This window comes from Rosa rugosa, chromosome 2, assembly GCF_958449725.1.
Source record: "Rosa rugosa chromosome 2, drRosRugo1.1, whole genome shotgun sequence".
In the NCBI taxonomy this organism is placed as follows: Eukaryota; Viridiplantae; Streptophyta; class Magnoliopsida; order Rosales; family Rosaceae; genus Rosa; species Rosa rugosa.
Window position 1 is genome coordinate 49,451,199 of NC_084821.1, and position 17,155 is coordinate 49,468,353.

The following is a 17,155-nucleotide window of genomic DNA, read 5'->3' on the forward strand; positions in this document are numbered from 1 at the left end:
GTTTTCAAGTCATGTTTTTCATTTTATAAAATGAAAATTGCTTGAAAATGCGTTCGTTGGTCTGTTTTCAAAAATGCAGAAAATAAAAATTGAAAATAATTTTTTATTTTACTTGTAAAACAGGAAAACGACAAATAGACGTTTTAACATTTTCATTCTCATATTTTAGAAAACACAGAGATATATTTTCCAAAACAAAGAAAAAAAAGAACGTGCTCTCTTCTTCCATATTCTCACGTCGCTCTTGCATTTGTTTGGTCTATTATATGAAGGTCTTTAAATTGTTTTTAGAATAAACTACCGGACACATTTTCGGATCTCAAAAATCCAATCTTGTTTTCTCGTTTTCATTTTCAAAATCGGTTTTTGAAAAATCATTTTTAAAAACGTTACCGGACAAGCCCTAAATGAGTCGAGGAAATACGATTTACTACGCCTACTCACACCTCACCTACGGAAACAACCTTCATATCTTCCTTCAAAATCTCTTCAAGATCAACCATCCACTGCCCTCCTTCAACAAATTCGCTTTCACACAACCGGGATGAAAAGTAGGAGGCCACCACATTGCCCGTCTTCACACAATGGGACCAGGAATTACCAGTAGTGAGCTCTCCTAAGCTAAGCTTTATATCATCCCGAAGCGTTCACTTTGAATCCAGAAGCGTTCTTCCAACAACTTGGTTAGTCAATAATTCACTTCCACCTTCGAACTCGATCTTCAAACTCTTATAATCCAAGGCAAGAGAACAAGCAAGCTTCGCAGCCTTCACTTCTGCATCGAATGGAAATCCTGCTACCACCCTGGTAGCCAAACCATCCATAAGCTCTCCATGATCATTCCGAACCAGAGAACAGAGTCCACCAATTCCTACACCACTCCTTTTAGAAAATGCAGAATGAAAATTGATCTTGATAGATCCTTTAGCAAGGGGTTGCCAAAGGCTACAAAAAATAAACAAGAAAACCACAATCAATATTTATAAACAAATAAAAATTAAACAAAGCGGAGAAAATACAAGAAGTGTTTTACTCACCTCAATTCGGAAGAAACAGCAGCATAAAGTACAACAGTACTAGAATCAACATCAACATCCTGGTCTGATATACTACAAGTCTGATATACCAAGAAAAAACTTCACTCTCAATCATTCATAGACAACAGTAAGCCTATTTCTCCAATTTTCATCCAATTTCTCCTTACAGGCAAGCAGGGCAATCCTTGAAGCAGTTCGATTCTCAAACCTTTCGCACTTACTCCATTGAATATTCTCCTGGTGGTACCGGGTGATTAACCCAGCCACCGACGGTGCCAAGGATGCGCCAAAATCTTCGAACGTCGTGAAGGGCGTTCGGAAAAAATGAGACTCAAGCACAAATGGTCGGCCTGCAAGTTGTTTTGTGGAAAGTCGTAAAGCCATGAGGCACGCTTTTGCTTCTGCATCAGGTGCCGATGTGGCCACCCCAAGCTCACATTCAGAAAAGACCAGAGAACGATCAGCATCGCGTGCAATGACACATAATCCAACCTTACAACTTGACTTGACCCAAAAGGAGCTGCAATTCAACTTAACCTGGAATGCATGAGGACTCCAGAATCTATACACAAAGGCAAAAACAAATCAGTCCTATTGAAAAATTATTGAGAAAAAAAGAAACAAATTATAAAAATAATTTATACATATCGTTGACAACCAGTGATACTGCACCTCCAGCGAAAATTTCAGCACCTAACTCTAAATCCTGTAACATTTTAAAAAACAAACATCATTTAATAAACAAAGATACACAATTTTAAAGATCACACAGAAAACGTCAAAACCACATATTCAGGAACCCAAGTAGCAGCTCATATTCCAACAAATTTCAAGCAAATGAAAGAAAATGATCACTTTGACAAACATTTGAACCAGTGTTAAAAGCTCATATTCCAACAAATTTCGAGTAAATGAGAGAAAATGATCACTCTAAAACCTATCACATTTTAAAAAAACAAACATCATTTAATGAACAAAGCCACACAATTTTAAAGATCACACAGACAACGTCAAAACCACATATTCAGGAACCCAAGTAGCTGCTCATATTCCAACAAATTTCAACCAAATGAAAGAAAATGATCACTGACAAACATTTAAACCAGTGTTAAAAGCTCATATTCCAACAAATTTCGAGTAAATGACAGAAAAAGATTACTTCGACAAAGATTTGAATCAGTGTTAATAGCTCAGATTACAACAAATTTCAAGCAAATGAAAGAAAATGAACACTTCGAATTTCAAGCAGACAAAAGAAAATGATCACTTTAACAAACATTTGAACCAGTGTTAATACCTCAGATTCCAACAAATTTGGAGTAAATGAGAGAAAATGATCACTTCGACAAAGATTCCAACAAATCTTCGAACGTCGTGAAGGGCGTTCGGAAAAAGTGAGACTCAAGCACAAATGGTCGGCCTGCAAGTCGTTCTGTGGCAAGTCGTAAAGCCATGAGGCATGCTTTTGCTTCTGCATCAGGTGCCGATGTGGCCACCCCAAGCTCACATTCAGAAAAGACCAGAGAACGATCAGCATCGCGTGCAATGACACATAATCCAACCTTACAACTTGACTTGACCCAAAAGGAGCTGCAATTCAACTTAACCCAGAATGCATGAGGATGCCAGAATCTATACACAAAGTCAAAAACAAATCAGTCCTATTGAAAACTTAATGAGAAAAAAAAGAAGAAACAAATTATAAAAATAATTTATACCTATCGTTGACAACCAGTTATACTGCACCGTACCTCTAGCGAAAATTTCAGCACCTAACTCTAAATCCTGTCACATTTTAAAAAAAAACATCATTTAATGAACAAAGATACACAATTTTAAAGATCACACAGAAAACGTCAAAACCACATATTCAGGAACCCAAGTAGCAGCTCATATTCCAACAAATTTCAAGCAAATGAAAGAAAATGATCACTTTGACAAACATTTGAAACAGTGTTAAAAGCTCAGATTCCAACAAATTTCGAGAAAATGATCACTTCGACAGTTTCGTGTTTGGTAAATAATATTTTTAAAAGTGCTGTCAGTACATAAAACAACTACCAAACGTGTTTTTATCCACAACAGATTCTAAAAGCAACCTCTAGGCTGCTTCTAAAATCTGCTGTCAGTGACCCGTAACTTTCAATTAAAGCTGCTTTTTATTTATTAACCAAACACATTAAAATCTAAAATTTTGAACAAAAGCTGATTTTTTTTAAAAGCGAAGCAATCCCAAACGGGGCCTTAGTGAGCTATCGTTGTAGGATGACACACATCAATAACCAATCGTACATTAGTATTTCGGAATATCACGATTGAGCTGAAATTGATCAGAACAAAATAACTTACTCATTGAGGATTTGAGAAAGGACGAGTAATTTTTAATTTCATTCTTAGCTATAATATTAGACCAAAAAACAAAACAAAAAAAATCCTTAGCTATAATAATAAAAGTTTGATGATTTTTAATTTCATCCTTAGCTATAATAAAAATAAAAGGAAAAATGATTTTGAATTTCATATCAAACTAAATGTGTATTTCCACTTGCATATTTGTTTAGTTTAGAAACCAAATGTGTATTACAGAAACACAAATGTACTCTTTAACAAAATTTACAGGTCGTTTGCACCTCTCTAAATTTTATTTGTTTTCACAACTTTTCCCCATCCACAACTTCAGCCACTTCAATTTCAAGCCATGCCTAGTTTCATGCTTTCATTTCCGTGGTTCCTTGTATCTTCATGTAGCATTGATAAGTTTAACATTATCATACCCCACTAGTGACTTGAAGCAAAATATTTTCCATATCCTGATAGATTACATCTCGACTTATACAGAAAACAGAAAAAAAAGTAGAAGTTAATAATGACCATAAAAGGAAATTCTACTTACATCAAGCATGAAGCCCAAAGTATTCAGCAAATGATATTAATTATTGCAATTGTCAATGTCAAAATCCACAAGCAAAAGCCTTGCTCTTTCTGCAGCACAGTTTTGTGTGTCTCCAGGACTTTTTGAAACTAAACTCTACAATAACATTTGATATGAGAAACAATACGCATTAGCATCACAATAATGTCATTTATATCTTGAGAGAAATTATGCCAAAAGTTGGGTCAGAGCAATATCGAATAAAAACAAGTGACATGGCAATAGACATGGTGCATACTTTGAATTCTAAAGTGTACACCTGTTCAACTTCCAAGGCCTCTCATTCTCTTAAGTGCTCACAAAGTGAACAAATCTACAAGGGAGCTCCTTGTATTAGTACAGAATATCAGTTTCCTAGGGAGAGAATTATCATTGTAACACAATCTATTGAACAGCAAAGCTCTCTACACAGTCACAACTTTGTATAACAAAGTGTTTAGCCTATGAAAGCATATGCACACTTTTCTCACATTAAAAAGAAGACGAGTATAGGGTTGAGTTTTGTGTTTAAAGTTTAAACTCAGGAACTGATTCCAAATTACAATTCATACATGTTAGTGTCAGGTGTGTGAGTGTGTCTAAGCTAAGCATCAAACTTATGCACTTTTCAGACTTGTGGCAAATACCATATCTACATATATAGAGAGAGATGCATTCAATTCCATTACTGACCTTTCAACTGTTGTTTCTGTAGAGAGAGATTCAACAAAACAGAAGTTATTTACTCCGTCTTCCCATTTGCAGATATAACAAGGTCACACCGATCAAGACAGATGGGAAATCAAATAAAAATGAGGAAACTGGTATGATTGCTACTTTTACAGTTATATACTTTACCATAATAAAGTCCACAGTAACACAAGAAATTAACAAATTCTGCTTGCCATACAATTCAAGAAGAAATGATCAAACACTCGTACACCACCTATATAACCCCAAAAGATCCAATATCAAAGTATAAATGACACTCTGATCACTTAAGGAACAATACCAAAGATCAATGGATATGTTGCAGATATAGAATCGAAAGTTAAATCCTGACCTGAAATTAGACTTTAGATATAAAGAGAAAATATATAACAACATGAAAGCCGTGACCAAAATCACTGATAATGTGTTAACCTATTCCTTCTCCTCATAAGCCTTGTAATGTCCAACTGAATAGCCCAAATTTCATGTGAAAGATATTATCATTGAACAAGAGATAGAGAGGAATTGAGAGAAAATCACATGAATGTAATCATATAAGGTGTCCAGTAGCACTTGAATCACGAAAATAGCCTGATTTTGTTCAAGTTTCAAACCATCTCCTACACTATTGGAGTATAGGAGGGTGCAGTTCTTGTAATGTTTCTTGTTCTCCAGATCACAAGGCAATAAGAACCCCAATCAGTGCGTCGAAAAAGATACTTCAATAATCACTCCCTCTCTACACCATTGTTGTAGACCCTTAAGACCTAAGAGAATGCTCATCCCACATAATTTAGCAAGTATTACTTTAGAATAACAAAAACTTGCAACTATAGAAACTCAAAAAGAATTGCATCATAGACAGTATAATCATAAATAGCTGGATACCGGCCTTAAGATGGAAGCTCAAATTTAATGACCAATCCAGCAGAACTAAATCAAATTGCCGAGAAACTGTTCTTAAGGACAACTTAAGGCATTACTACAGGTACTCAAAATTCCAATAAAAATTAATAACCTCACATCTACGTACAGCATAATCAGACACTAAAGCTAGCAGTGGTACTGAATGAACAGCATGACAAAAGTTCCAAATGACATACTGTATGTAATCACATCCACATTTGGCACACCCATAGATAGATTATATATGTTATGTAATTGAAAACAGCAAACATCACCATAACAATGCATATGTACACTAGAGCAACCACTCCAACAATATCTCTTTGCCAATTAATAGCATATTAGAAGGAAAGATAAAGTAAAAACAAAACAAAAAATGACCTCATTCAATAGCAAACCACGACAACATCTCAACTGTCTGCTAAGTTGAAGATATACTCCATACTATCTGTCATAGATCCATCTCTTCCAACTGCTTCTCAGCACTAACATCCTTCTCAATTTCAGTGGCAGAAAATTTTACAAAAATAGTTATCGTGTCACATCCTCAGCCCCAAACCTTTGAAAAAAGATTTTTAGCAGAATCTTGTGAAGTCTGCTGTTTCAGCAGCTACTTGTCTGTGGACTGTTTCTCTTTCATTTGAACAAAGAGCCCTTGCAATACACCTAGAATCTCCTATGACCAATGCACTTTTGTATCGTATGAGTAAACTTTACATAATGATCTATTCAGACATCGTCTAGGATTGCTTATAATTGCTCAAAAATTCAGGCCTTGTCTACAAAATGTGGATAACACATATTTTTCCCCATGTATATTAGATTACAGCAATGTAAAGAAAGCAGACTGATTTGAATTTCACAAAGGACATGAAGAAACTATGCATAATTGATCCACATATGTTCGGTTAGATCTCTAATGGCTGCAGGGAGGGGAAAAAAAGAAAAGGAGAAAACTTTGGCATCAACTAACCTTTTCAAAGCTAAAGCCTTGAGTTCCACGTGGAGAGTTTTGTAACAAACCAGCCCTGATGATGGTGTAAGGGATTCCTGAGGCCATCAGTATTGACTCATCTTCTTCGGCTAATTTTCTTTCATTGCTTTTCACGAGAGCTTGAATGCCACCGGCACCTTTGTAAACAGACAACTGCTACCTTATTAATCACAGTAAAAAAAACATTTCCTTTCTTACAGTGGTGATGTTTCTAACAGAGAGAGAGAGAGAGAGAGAGGTACTTGAGATAAGAGAATGACATGCATGGCTTACCTCTTTCAAGCTCCCAACAGCAGATAAGAAACCTTCCTGACAAAAGAAAAAACATTCAAATGACATTTTTAAGGTTCCAGTTTCAAAAGAGGTATGTGATGTTAAAAAGATTGCCACAACTAAGAAACTAAATGGCTTTGCAACGGTAGATATAGATTACAATATCACGCTCATAGCAAAATTACAATCTAAGAATATGAAAGGCAGAGTGATATAAAGTTGGCGAAATGGGATCTATGTATAATGTATAGAGCATGCTTTACATGATAATATAGGAGGACAAAATTAAGTCGGTAAGTTCCAGGTGTAGACATTGCATACATTTGGGCATATTACTGTGGAAAATCCTCTCAGAGCTCTCCTTAGGAATGGCTTGTCCCTTGAATCTCCAATCAATGACTTCGTAAACAAAAACCACAACCATGTAATGAGTGTATAAGGTACAATCACTACAATGACAAAGAAATATGAATAAAGCAACCAGAAAGACTAACAGAATATCCTTATTTCCCTCTCAGAAGAGGTAAATTTATAGCAACTAGTTCCCACCTACACAACCTTATTGGTGATACAAAGCCCCATTTACCACAGTCAATGAAAGTAAAGTATTAAACTTTTCAATTTACTTCTCCTTTCGGGAAAAAAAAAAAAAGTATCAAACATTCATATAGCATCAAAGACAAAATCCTGAGATTGTGAGAAACTGGTATTGCCAGCAATAGCCAACCAGCTGAGGAGCTGATGTTGCCAAGAATTGTCAGATGCAGGTAGCCAATAAATCCAAACAGCCATGAATATCATTATTTTGTTTTCAGAGAAAAAAAGGAAGGAGAAGAAGTGCAAAGATCGGCGACGTGCAAATCCTAATTTCATCTGCGGAGGTACTCTTCTCTCTTCATGCATCATGCAGACGAGGGAAACAAATGTCCTTTTTCAGAACCACCCGGCGCACGACGCTGGTAACACCTGTCTCGGGGGCAACCACGCAAAATATCAGAACAAATGCAGGGTAAAACCGTCAGGTCACTATTCATTTCGCTAAAAGACAAGCTAAATGAACAGTGATTTTGAGGTTAGGTTTAGTATACGTATAATTTTCTGTTAAATTTTCACCGTAGCTCCGAGGAGGAGGAGAAAAAGAAATGCTGCTCCTCTCTGGTAGTGTTCGCTCGGTTTGGCCATGTCTGTCTGTCTGATCGTGCCATTTCCAAAGCTGCTATTATAGGCCCATGTGGGGCTGGGTTCATATGGAGATCAAGGATAACAAAGGGATTAAGAACAGGTTCATGAATTGGTATATAATTCAACTTCTCTAACTCTTCTCCCGTCAAAATTAATGTGTGTTTGGTGGTAATCTGTTGCTCGATTTTTGTTTTTTTGTGTGTTTGTTAGTATGATTTATCACTACGAAAGGACGTAAACTATCCTATGGAGATTTAACTCCAGATAAAGTTCACTGCTTGTAGCTCACAACATCAGCACAACTAATGTCATATATGAATTGGGGCTCTAGGTGTTAGTTGTATCCGGATTGCCTGAACCTAAGTAGCAGCAAGGAGTTGAATTGCTTGGCAAGCTAGTAAATGGTAGTTACAGAACAAATGAAGTTCATATATTTGGACATCCTCAGTGTCTAAGCACAACGGAGACCATAACAAAATCAAGTCCCATGGAACTATAGTTTGCATCTATTGAAATACCTTCCCTTGGGATGAGATAAATTTCGAATGGTTCCAATCTCCCACTTCAGCGGAGACCATAACAAAATCAAGTCCCATGGAACTAAGTTTGCTTCTATTGAAATACCTTTCCTCTGGGATGAGATAAATTTTGAATGGTTTTCCAATCTCCCACTTCATATTGCACCTCCGGAAATTAAATTGTTGAAGACTTTGTAAGATGAAAAAATAGTTTAGAAACCAAATGCGCATCAACACACACTCCTTTTTCTTTCAGCAAATCAGAAGGATTTTATTCCAAACAAGAAACCAAAATTAGGGACTGCTGCTACGCAAATCTTATTTGATAAAAAGAAAAACAAACAAGTACGAAATTAAATTGCTATAAAATACATTCGGAAGGATCAGCTCTCCCATCATACTTGAGATTCCAACAGCCTCTGTTAGGGATTTGATGGCTCGACTGCGTCCCCGTCCCCGTCCATACTCGCAGGTGGCATTTGGTATCGGCACAAGGGACAAGTGTGATCTCTCTTCAGCCACTGGACAATGCAATCTACATGATAGTGGTGGGCGCAGGGTAAACTAGTAATCAGTTCATCAACACATTCTACAAAGTCTTTGATACAAATGGCACATGTTGGAATCTCTCGGATAACATCTTCTTCCAAACTATCAAATCTCACTTTCTTCAAACCTTCAATCGAGGATCTAGATGCAGGAATAGTAAGAAGTGACATATATGTTCCTAGCAGGGACACTGTAGAAGCATGCGCAGTAGGAGTGATAGGAGTAGGGGAAGCACGTAAATTAACAACGATCGGTTCTCTTGCAACCAAATCAATGATATCCTGATAGTCAACACTACCGAAAGAGCAAACACGGGTGTGTATTATTACCACAGAAATAGGCAGCTCGGGGACTTGAGCAAACTGAATTATTTTCTCAAGAATAGGTGGCTGTTCTTCTAGTGGGACACCTCCCGCAAAAAGTAGCCAGCGCATGTCTCTTCCGGTTAAGAATTCGGGAGTGATCCAATTGCCTCTTTGACGTACCAAGCTACGTCGATCATGCGTGAAGTTTGCAAGATCATCATGCCAGACGCGGCTTTGCCTGTAGAGAGATAGGTTGATCTGAATATGACCCTCCGGGATTGGTTGCCGTGGTCTATGTGACTGAAATACTTTGCTCCTATATATATATTCCTCCCTTCGGACATGCTTGAAGAACTGATATTAGAAGAAAAAATGGCGATTTAATCAGTAACCTGTAGTAGTAGGAGCTAGTAGTAGTAATCCTCCTTTAATCAATCTGTGAGGGTAAAGGAGTATCTTGAAGAATTGATGTTAATGGTGAATAAATCGATGGATGAGTATGTTCTACTAGTTAAAGATGAAGAGGACTATATATAGCTAGCTATCCCTAAATCAAAGAGGAGTAAAACCCCATTTTCTACCAGGATTAGGAAAAGCTGCCTCCCTAAATCACCAAGGAGTAAAAAGAAGAATTTGTTTTAAACAGATAAACATGTCTTAACGAGTTAACGACGCAAATTGAAATATTGTATCTAAAGTCAGTCTACTCTTTAGTTACTTTGGGAAGCGTCTGTCGGGGCCCAAATTTAACATTAATTGAAAATAATTTTTAATAAATGTTAAATTATGATGTCGGGCCCAAATTTAACATTAATTTTTAATAATTTTTATCGTCTGTCGGGGCCCTCAGTTTATGATGGCAGATACATTGAACGGGTTAATAAGCTTTCTGCCTTTTTGGGTGATGAAAAGATCTCCACAATTGTTGGACGGGTACTGAGCCATCGTTCAACGAAGATCCCTATGCTTGGCCTCATTAGCCTTATACTGTGAGTGAACATTTTCTTTTTAAATAATATGCATGCAATAATGTTTCCAAAATAATCGTTTATTTATATCTTGTTTTCAGAATATGAAATTTTGGCTTGGTTTATTGTTTTGGTATTCGGTGATTATTTTTCGGAATATGAATTAATTTTGGTTATTGGCTTGATCCTCGATCATCATTTTTGGAAATGGTTGACAATTGTTTACTTGATTTGAATTCTGTCATGACCTTCGGATCCTCTGCCATACTTGTTGTGAGCATGTTACCATGCTAGCATGTCATTTCAATTTTCGAGGCGATGTGACTATTACCTTCGGGGTGGAGTAACGAAAGCCCTTTTATGCCTTTGTGGTGATGTGGTGCTACCTTAGTGGTAGTATCATGAAAGCCCAGTACCCTATCCACCTCTGTGGTGTATAGGTACAGGAGTATGGGAGTACTTTTAGCCTGAGAGGCCTTTACTCAAGCTTGGGATACTCACTTGTATGACTTATACTTATTCTCCTTGTTCTACTTTTTACTTGACTAGCGGGACTAGTTCAATTTTACTTGATCAGCGGGGCTGGTCTACATTTACGAGTTATAGGAATCCTTAGTTTTCTTTCGATACTTATTCTCCTTGTTCTACTTTTTACTTGACTAGCGGGGTTGGTCCGATTTTACTTGATTAGTGGGGCTGTCCAGATTTACGAGTTATCGGAATCCTCGGTTTTCTTTCACTACTTAACCAGTGGGGTGACGTTGGTCCAAATTATAAGTTTTCAGTTTTCAGTTTTCACAAATTTATTATTCTTTGAAATATTTTTCTTCAACACTTACATGCATCATTGATTTTACAAAAGTAAATGTGGGAAAGTATTAAGTTATCATTTTTCGTTTTATTTCAGATTATTTATTTTCGTCCACTCACGCTAACGTTTTTCAATTACTTTCCCTAAGGCCTTTCGGTTTCAAATGCGCAGTTTGCAGATTAGCTGGTTCAACATAGTAGGATTTGAGGCATAGCATCTGCTGCGGTTGTATTTTGATTGTAGGCTTCCTATCAAACCTACCTATATCTTGATTTCTTTTACTCTGTGAGATTGCCTTGATAACCTGTGGGATTAAAGATTTTCAATTGAGACTTGTATTTGTGTAATTGGAGTTGATGTGATTTGGGGAGCAGGGTGACTCCAGAAGTTGAGGATGGTGTTTGATATTAAAAGTGTATATTGTGATTTCTACAGGTTTTGGGTAGTCTATCTTTAGGGATGATTCTTCCGAATTAGAAGTGTATATTGTGATTCCTACAGGTTTTGGGTCAAGCGCAAATTCTTGTCGCGTAACTTCGCAAAAGCATTTGACGAGTGTGGAACATGCTTTTGTCGCGTAGCGCAAAAAAGAAACAGTTGTTTAGGCCATGTGCAATGTAGCCATTGGTTGCTTTAGAAATTTGAAACCAACAGTCACTAAATCTGGATAATTTGTTTCAATTAATGAGGAGATCTAACTTGTAACGCCCCAAACTGCACCTCATCAGCTTGAGCACGTCACAGTGCCGCATGTCTCTAAGACATAAACTGAATGTTCAATTTACATCCTAAAAACCCGCAAGGCATTTTAGTTAAATCGCTTTTCGTAAATCGCGTAGCAGAAACGTTGAAATACTTTTTGAGGTGAAAACTTTTTAGAATCATTTATCGAACTTATTCGTCTAAAGCGCTTCTAGATCTCCACTAGGGTAAATAAGAGTTGGTACACTCCGATACAGGACGAAATAAGGAATAACAAGTTCCAAATTAACGACTCTCAAGTGATAGAGTTCAAGACTAGACACAGAACCTGAATTCAGTTACTACTATTCACCGAAACTATCTCCGCGCACCCTGCTCCGTCCGTCAATCCCGTCACCAGTGCACAGTACCTGCATCCACACTGTTGTAGGGGTGAGCTTTCGTCCTCGCTGCTCATTGGGAAATCATCTCGACTAGGTTTGAAAACAATGTAATATTGCTTTGTGGCCACAGTATAAAAACATACTCAAAACCTTGTCATTTAAAGAACTACAAACTTTAAAATATTTTTCAACTCGAAAACCGATGCATGATACTTAAATAAATACGGCGCCAAATCCAAGTATTACCTAATGGCCGGTCCCATAGACCCACTACACGACCTTACCTCAAACTAATTTATAACCAGGTAAGCGTAGCGAGAGCGTCCGCTACCTAGCTACACACATGGATCGGGTCGTCATTGTCCGACCGGTGTAGCTAACCCTCCGGAGGTTTTGGGGATCAAACCCAAGGAAGTCAGAGCCACCCTTCGCTCTCAAGCCATCACATCTCTCACGATTTGGTTAGTATGCATTGCATTTTAACATAACCAAACCACATAAACTTAACATGCATCATTTAATAAAAATCGTAATATAATAAACCCACTAATCGAGGAGAGTCTCGAATCCCCTACCTGAATTCCGATGCTTTTCTTCACGTACTCCGAGAGTCGCGAACCTTCCGTTCCTCGGGTAACTGGAGTCCTAGATTTCCGACATATTGCTCGTCAATATCTCATTGGATAAATATTAACGTTTTGATGGTAAAATAATCGTCTGATCAATCTTTCCTAGTTTGACAAGGAGTTAGACGAACATTGACCCATTTGACCAATCACAACTACATTGACAAATAATCTCAATTACTCGACACTTTACTTGAAATTAGAAAATCGACAAATTTCTATTCCTTTCCCCGAATTTTGCATCACATAGTAATTCTGTCGAATTTACTATGGACACCCATACCTATTTTAGACCATTTTCCCGCATTCACAACTATTCTTTTAACATAACTCCATTTCACAATTGTGATATCAGTTACTACTCTTAGTAACAGATTCACCAACTCGTTCAACTTGCTTCCCAAATCAAAATAACTTCAACTCACCACAACTATGACAATTTGATAGAATCAAACATATAACCAGGGAGATCAAATCCCAGCAACCATATAACCAGTTCTAACTTCAGCAACCTCCAAAAACAAGAATCAAACTCTTAATCGAAATCCACCCAAACTTTTGACAAGAATTCTCGAAAAGGACAGTACCATTCCAAGAACTTGGATTACCTTTGACAATCAATTGACAGAACCGGATCATAATCCAACTTCATCAGTTCGATCTGCTCGGTGACCCAAGCTTCGTCCAAGTGTCAAGTCGGGCTCCAGGACGTCGCAGATGAACCCAGGAAACCGGAAAAGCCACCGTCGTCAGTAGCTCCATCGAACCCGATAACACCCAAAAGAGCCAGTCGATCAAAACTCAATCAATTCCAAAACTAAACTCAGCAAGACGTAGAGCGTGATGAGAGGACCAAAATCCATATCTCATGCATCGCCGGAAATTGCAAAAACTTCGCCGGAAAACCCGAAGCTTTTGGGCTTCGATTCTCTCTCCTCGCTCCATGCATGGATGATCCGTGACCAGAGGAGGAACCACGATAAGAAGACACATCGGGCATGACCGGTGCACCGCTGTGAAGTCGCCGGACGAGGGAGATTCCGTCGGATCTCCTTTGCGGGTTACCGGGTCGAGAATCCGGGTGGAAGAGCCCAGAGACCTCTCGATCATTCTGGGATGTTTGATCTGATCCAGCCCTATTTATAGCCTCCCTTAATTGAATTTCAACGGCTACGATGAGGCGGTGAGAATTTGGACGCCTCAGATTGCACCGTGGGTTTTCTCTTTACTTAAAATGAATTTCTATGATTTTCCAACTTCAGAAATTCATAATAAATAGTTCCGGTGTAGGAAAAATTCCCTGAAAATTCTCACAGACTCGTAACGTCGCGTATTTTATTATAGACTCCAAACTTTGGAGATTCCACCTTGTGAAAAATCCTCAATAATTAGTCCCGAAGACCTTAATAATTACCGAGATCGTCAAATTTATTCCAAACTATCTCACCTTATCTCGATAGACTTTTCCGGGGCTCACAGTTCCACCCCCCTTAAATAAATTTCGTCCTCGAAATTTCATGATTGGTCAATTGGTCAATAACTCATTCCTTTATGTCAGACTCCAGTTCCCATACTACTTTTTGATTTATGATTTCTTGTGGTACAACTCGAACATTACTAGTCATATATATATATCACCATCGGAGCTAAACCTTTTTCTTTACCAAGTGTTCCTCATCTATCCTTCACAGGATACACTTCGCTCCGATCAATTACATCACATTGTACCCACAAGACTTTTCTTGTAATAGCAAGACTGAGTAATTAACAATCTCATTACTTTCCTCGCAATAGCCTCACTTGGCATATTCATAGATGACTCACGTCCACACCAAATTCTGCTCATCATAAGTACAGAGCTATTCAGAAATTTTGAGCTTCAATAGAGCTATACAAGACTACCCGTAGGTAAAATCGTATCATCTCGTGGAATCCACGCCAACTATGAAAATAAATCGACGTCGTTGTAATTCATAGCTTCCGACAGCCATTAACGACTCATGAAATACACTTTCCCTTAAGAGTTCATCGGTCGTCACCAACATAAGACTCGCAAGTCATCGTGGAAGAGTTTCTTGTCCTCCGAAAGGACAAACACGCACTGAAACTGGCTGAATATCTAATCTTTCTAGTCAAACTTTCGAGGAAAACACCATGGAACCTAACAACCGGTTTCCAAGATTTACTCCACGACTTGTCACATGACGACAATTTACGAGTTATCTCGCCGTCCATTTGAGTTCGTTACGTATCTGTTCGTGACTGCCACTTTTGCTAGCGTATCTACTCCATGAACTCATAGGCGAAATACTAATTCCGACCACGTTGACGATATGCCTAACATGAAAATCTTCAATCATGTTGCTACTCTCGCAACAGATTTGTGTCTGCAATCCACGTCAACGCATCGTTAGAACGCGTCGTTAGACACTCTTTTGTCAAACCAACTAATGGTCTTGATAGAATGCTTTGATAAGCGCTTACATCACGATCCGACGAAATTCGAAGATCACCACGTGGAGTTCATCTCTTACAGATTCGAGGTCCGCATGCCAGTTGTCGTAGTAGCGTTTCCGAAGCTTTGTCCCTACTTAACGAATTTACCCGGAACGAAAAATACGCATTGGCCCGTAGGACGACTTCCGTTCGCTACACAATAGTTCGCATTTACTAATTTTCGCTAATGTAACTATTCCACGAAGTCAAGATCGAAGTAGCCTTGAACAATGTCTGTAACACGTCGAGCGTCGAGTCTTGTAACTATAGGTTAGTGACCAACTGGTCGTAATCATGTCCACTTTCGCAGTCTAGTAGGAAGACCACCCTTATTCCTTTTACAACCTTCTTGTTTCTCCAGTGTGATGTTTTTAGCAACTACAAGGGTATAGAAAACATTCTTTCCACCCTTAGTTTACGCTGAAACAGTTGCGTTTGTACAAGGAAACCACATTACTGAACAATTTCCAAAATTTGCAGGAAAAGCGAAAGTACTCGAATAATTTCAAAGGATAGAATTTTGAAAGTATAACCAAGTTACGAAACAAGTTCACACCCAAAATTAGAACTTTTCTTTGTCAACTGCGCACTTGAATTGTGAAAATCACCCCGACTTCAATTCGGATAGGAGCAAAATCAGACATTTCCAAATCTAACCAGGAGTGGGAAATTCAAATTGTCGAAGCTGGGTAAAAATACATTCCAAGTGGCTACATCGTAAAATCAGAAAAAGTTTCAGAAATTTAGTTTCGACTCGGAAACTGTTTTGAGACATCGAGTTTCTCATTTTTAAACGAAACTTAAAATGTAAAATTCTTTGACAACGGGAGGAGAATTTGGTAAACCTTTATACGAAATAGCTTTTGAAAATGCTTCGAAGTTAGCCGTAAAAGCACAAGCTACAAGTTTTCAAGAAATCTGAAATTTTTACAAATCGAGAAATGAAACAATTTTCTTGGTAGGGAAAACTCAACGCTAAAACCAAAGAAAAACATCTGTAAAATGCATAAGATGGAAATAGGCCTATCACAATAGGGGAACAAGAGAGTAGAACAACAAATATAGACTTTAGGCAAGGAAGAAATGTTTTCGTACTCCCCGTAGACTCCTACCGAAGATGTACCTTATCCGATAATGCCAGAATCCCGAAGACTGGTCGATTCTTCCTTGAAAGACGTCCTATCTCACGATTCCCCGTTATCGACTTTAGCAACTAATGGAGGTTCAAACGAACTCAATCCCGCATGAATTGCACACGTCGACTCCTAGAGTCAAACCGTCTCGATTTCAGAAACAAGTAACCTTGTTTATCGTACGTACACGCGTTTGGCAACAAGAAACTTGAGCCAACTACTTGTGCAGGCGACACGAAGCCTCTACCATATATGTACGAGCAAATTGAAGAAGCATAATTCATAAAGCAGTAATTGAGATCGCGCCGTGGAGATACTCATTCGTCTCCTACACCCATTATGATACGCTTCCTGCTCATGCTCAAAATGCCTCAGCTCCTTCAATCGTCACTAGAATGCCCAAACGCTGTGAAATGTATCGTAGGAGGACCTTAGTCAAACCTATAAGTTCTGATGCGCGTAGCTTCCTCCGTGAATTCGGATTTTACAATCCTAAAGTTTCGACAAGCAACGTCGGACTAGTGCGAACACCAACAGAACTCCTTTCGCTTTAACTCAGAATCAACATGTTCAAGTGAAGATTGCCTTTCGCTGCTCAGTGGATGGAGAGAGCTGAAGATCCACTTTTCCACAAATCGAACGTTAAGGAA

The 17,155-nt window shown here is 38.2% G+C and overlaps 2 protein-coding genes and 1 long non-coding RNA gene across 3 annotated transcripts; all 3 read right to left on the reverse strand.

The window, feature by feature from the left end:
- Nucleotides 1–346: 346 nt before the first annotated feature.
- Nucleotides 347–2,822, reverse strand: LOC133728401 (uncharacterized). The gene is made up of 5 exons (XM_062155816.1): nt 2,756–2,822; nt 2,335–2,669; nt 1,682–1,743; nt 1,038–1,599; nt 347–945 (listed from the first exon to the last, which is right to left on the reverse strand). The coding sequence occupies exons 2-4, from the start codon at nt 2,572–2,574 to the stop codon at nt 1,149–1,151; spliced, it is 753 nt and encodes a 250-aa protein (XP_062011800.1). The 5' UTR covers nt 2,575–2,669; nt 2,756–2,822; the 3' UTR covers nt 347–945; nt 1,038–1,148.
- Nucleotides 2,823–8,767: 5,945 nt separating this feature from the next.
- LOC133728069 (uncharacterized) lies at nt 8,768–9,746 on the reverse strand. The gene has a single exon (XM_062155485.1). It carries the CDS (start codon nt 9,513–9,515, stop codon nt 8,955–8,957), a length of 561 nt encoding a protein of 186 aa, XP_062011469.1. The 5' UTR covers nt 9,516–9,746; the 3' UTR covers nt 8,768–8,954.
- Nucleotides 9,747–11,586: 1,840 nt separating this feature from the next.
- On the reverse strand, nt 11,587–14,232 carry LOC133732561 (uncharacterized). The gene is made up of 3 exons (XR_009857183.1): nt 13,485–14,232; nt 12,826–12,895; nt 11,587–12,288 (listed from the first exon to the last, which is right to left on the reverse strand). It is a non-coding gene; the product is annotated as an uncharacterized LOC133732561 (long non-coding RNA).
- Nucleotides 14,233–17,155: the final 2,923 nt, after the last annotated feature.

Coding starts and splice junctions, on each gene's coding strand:
- LOC133728069 (XM_062155485.1), bottom strand. CDS start 9,515: ATGCGCTGGCTACTTTTTGCGGGAGGTGTCCCACTAGAAGAACAGCCA.
- LOC133728401 (XM_062155816.1), bottom strand. CDS start 2,574: ATGCTGATCGTTCTCTGGTCTTTTCTGAATGTGAGCTTGGGGTGGCCA. Junction 1,744..2,334: donor CAAATTTGTTGGAATCTGAG/GTATTAACACTG, acceptor AAAATGTTACAG/GATTTAGAGTTAGGTGCTGA. Junction 1,600..1,681: donor TCACTGGTTGTCAACGATAT/GTATAAATTATT, acceptor CTTTGTGTATAG/ATTCTGGAGTCCTCATGCAT.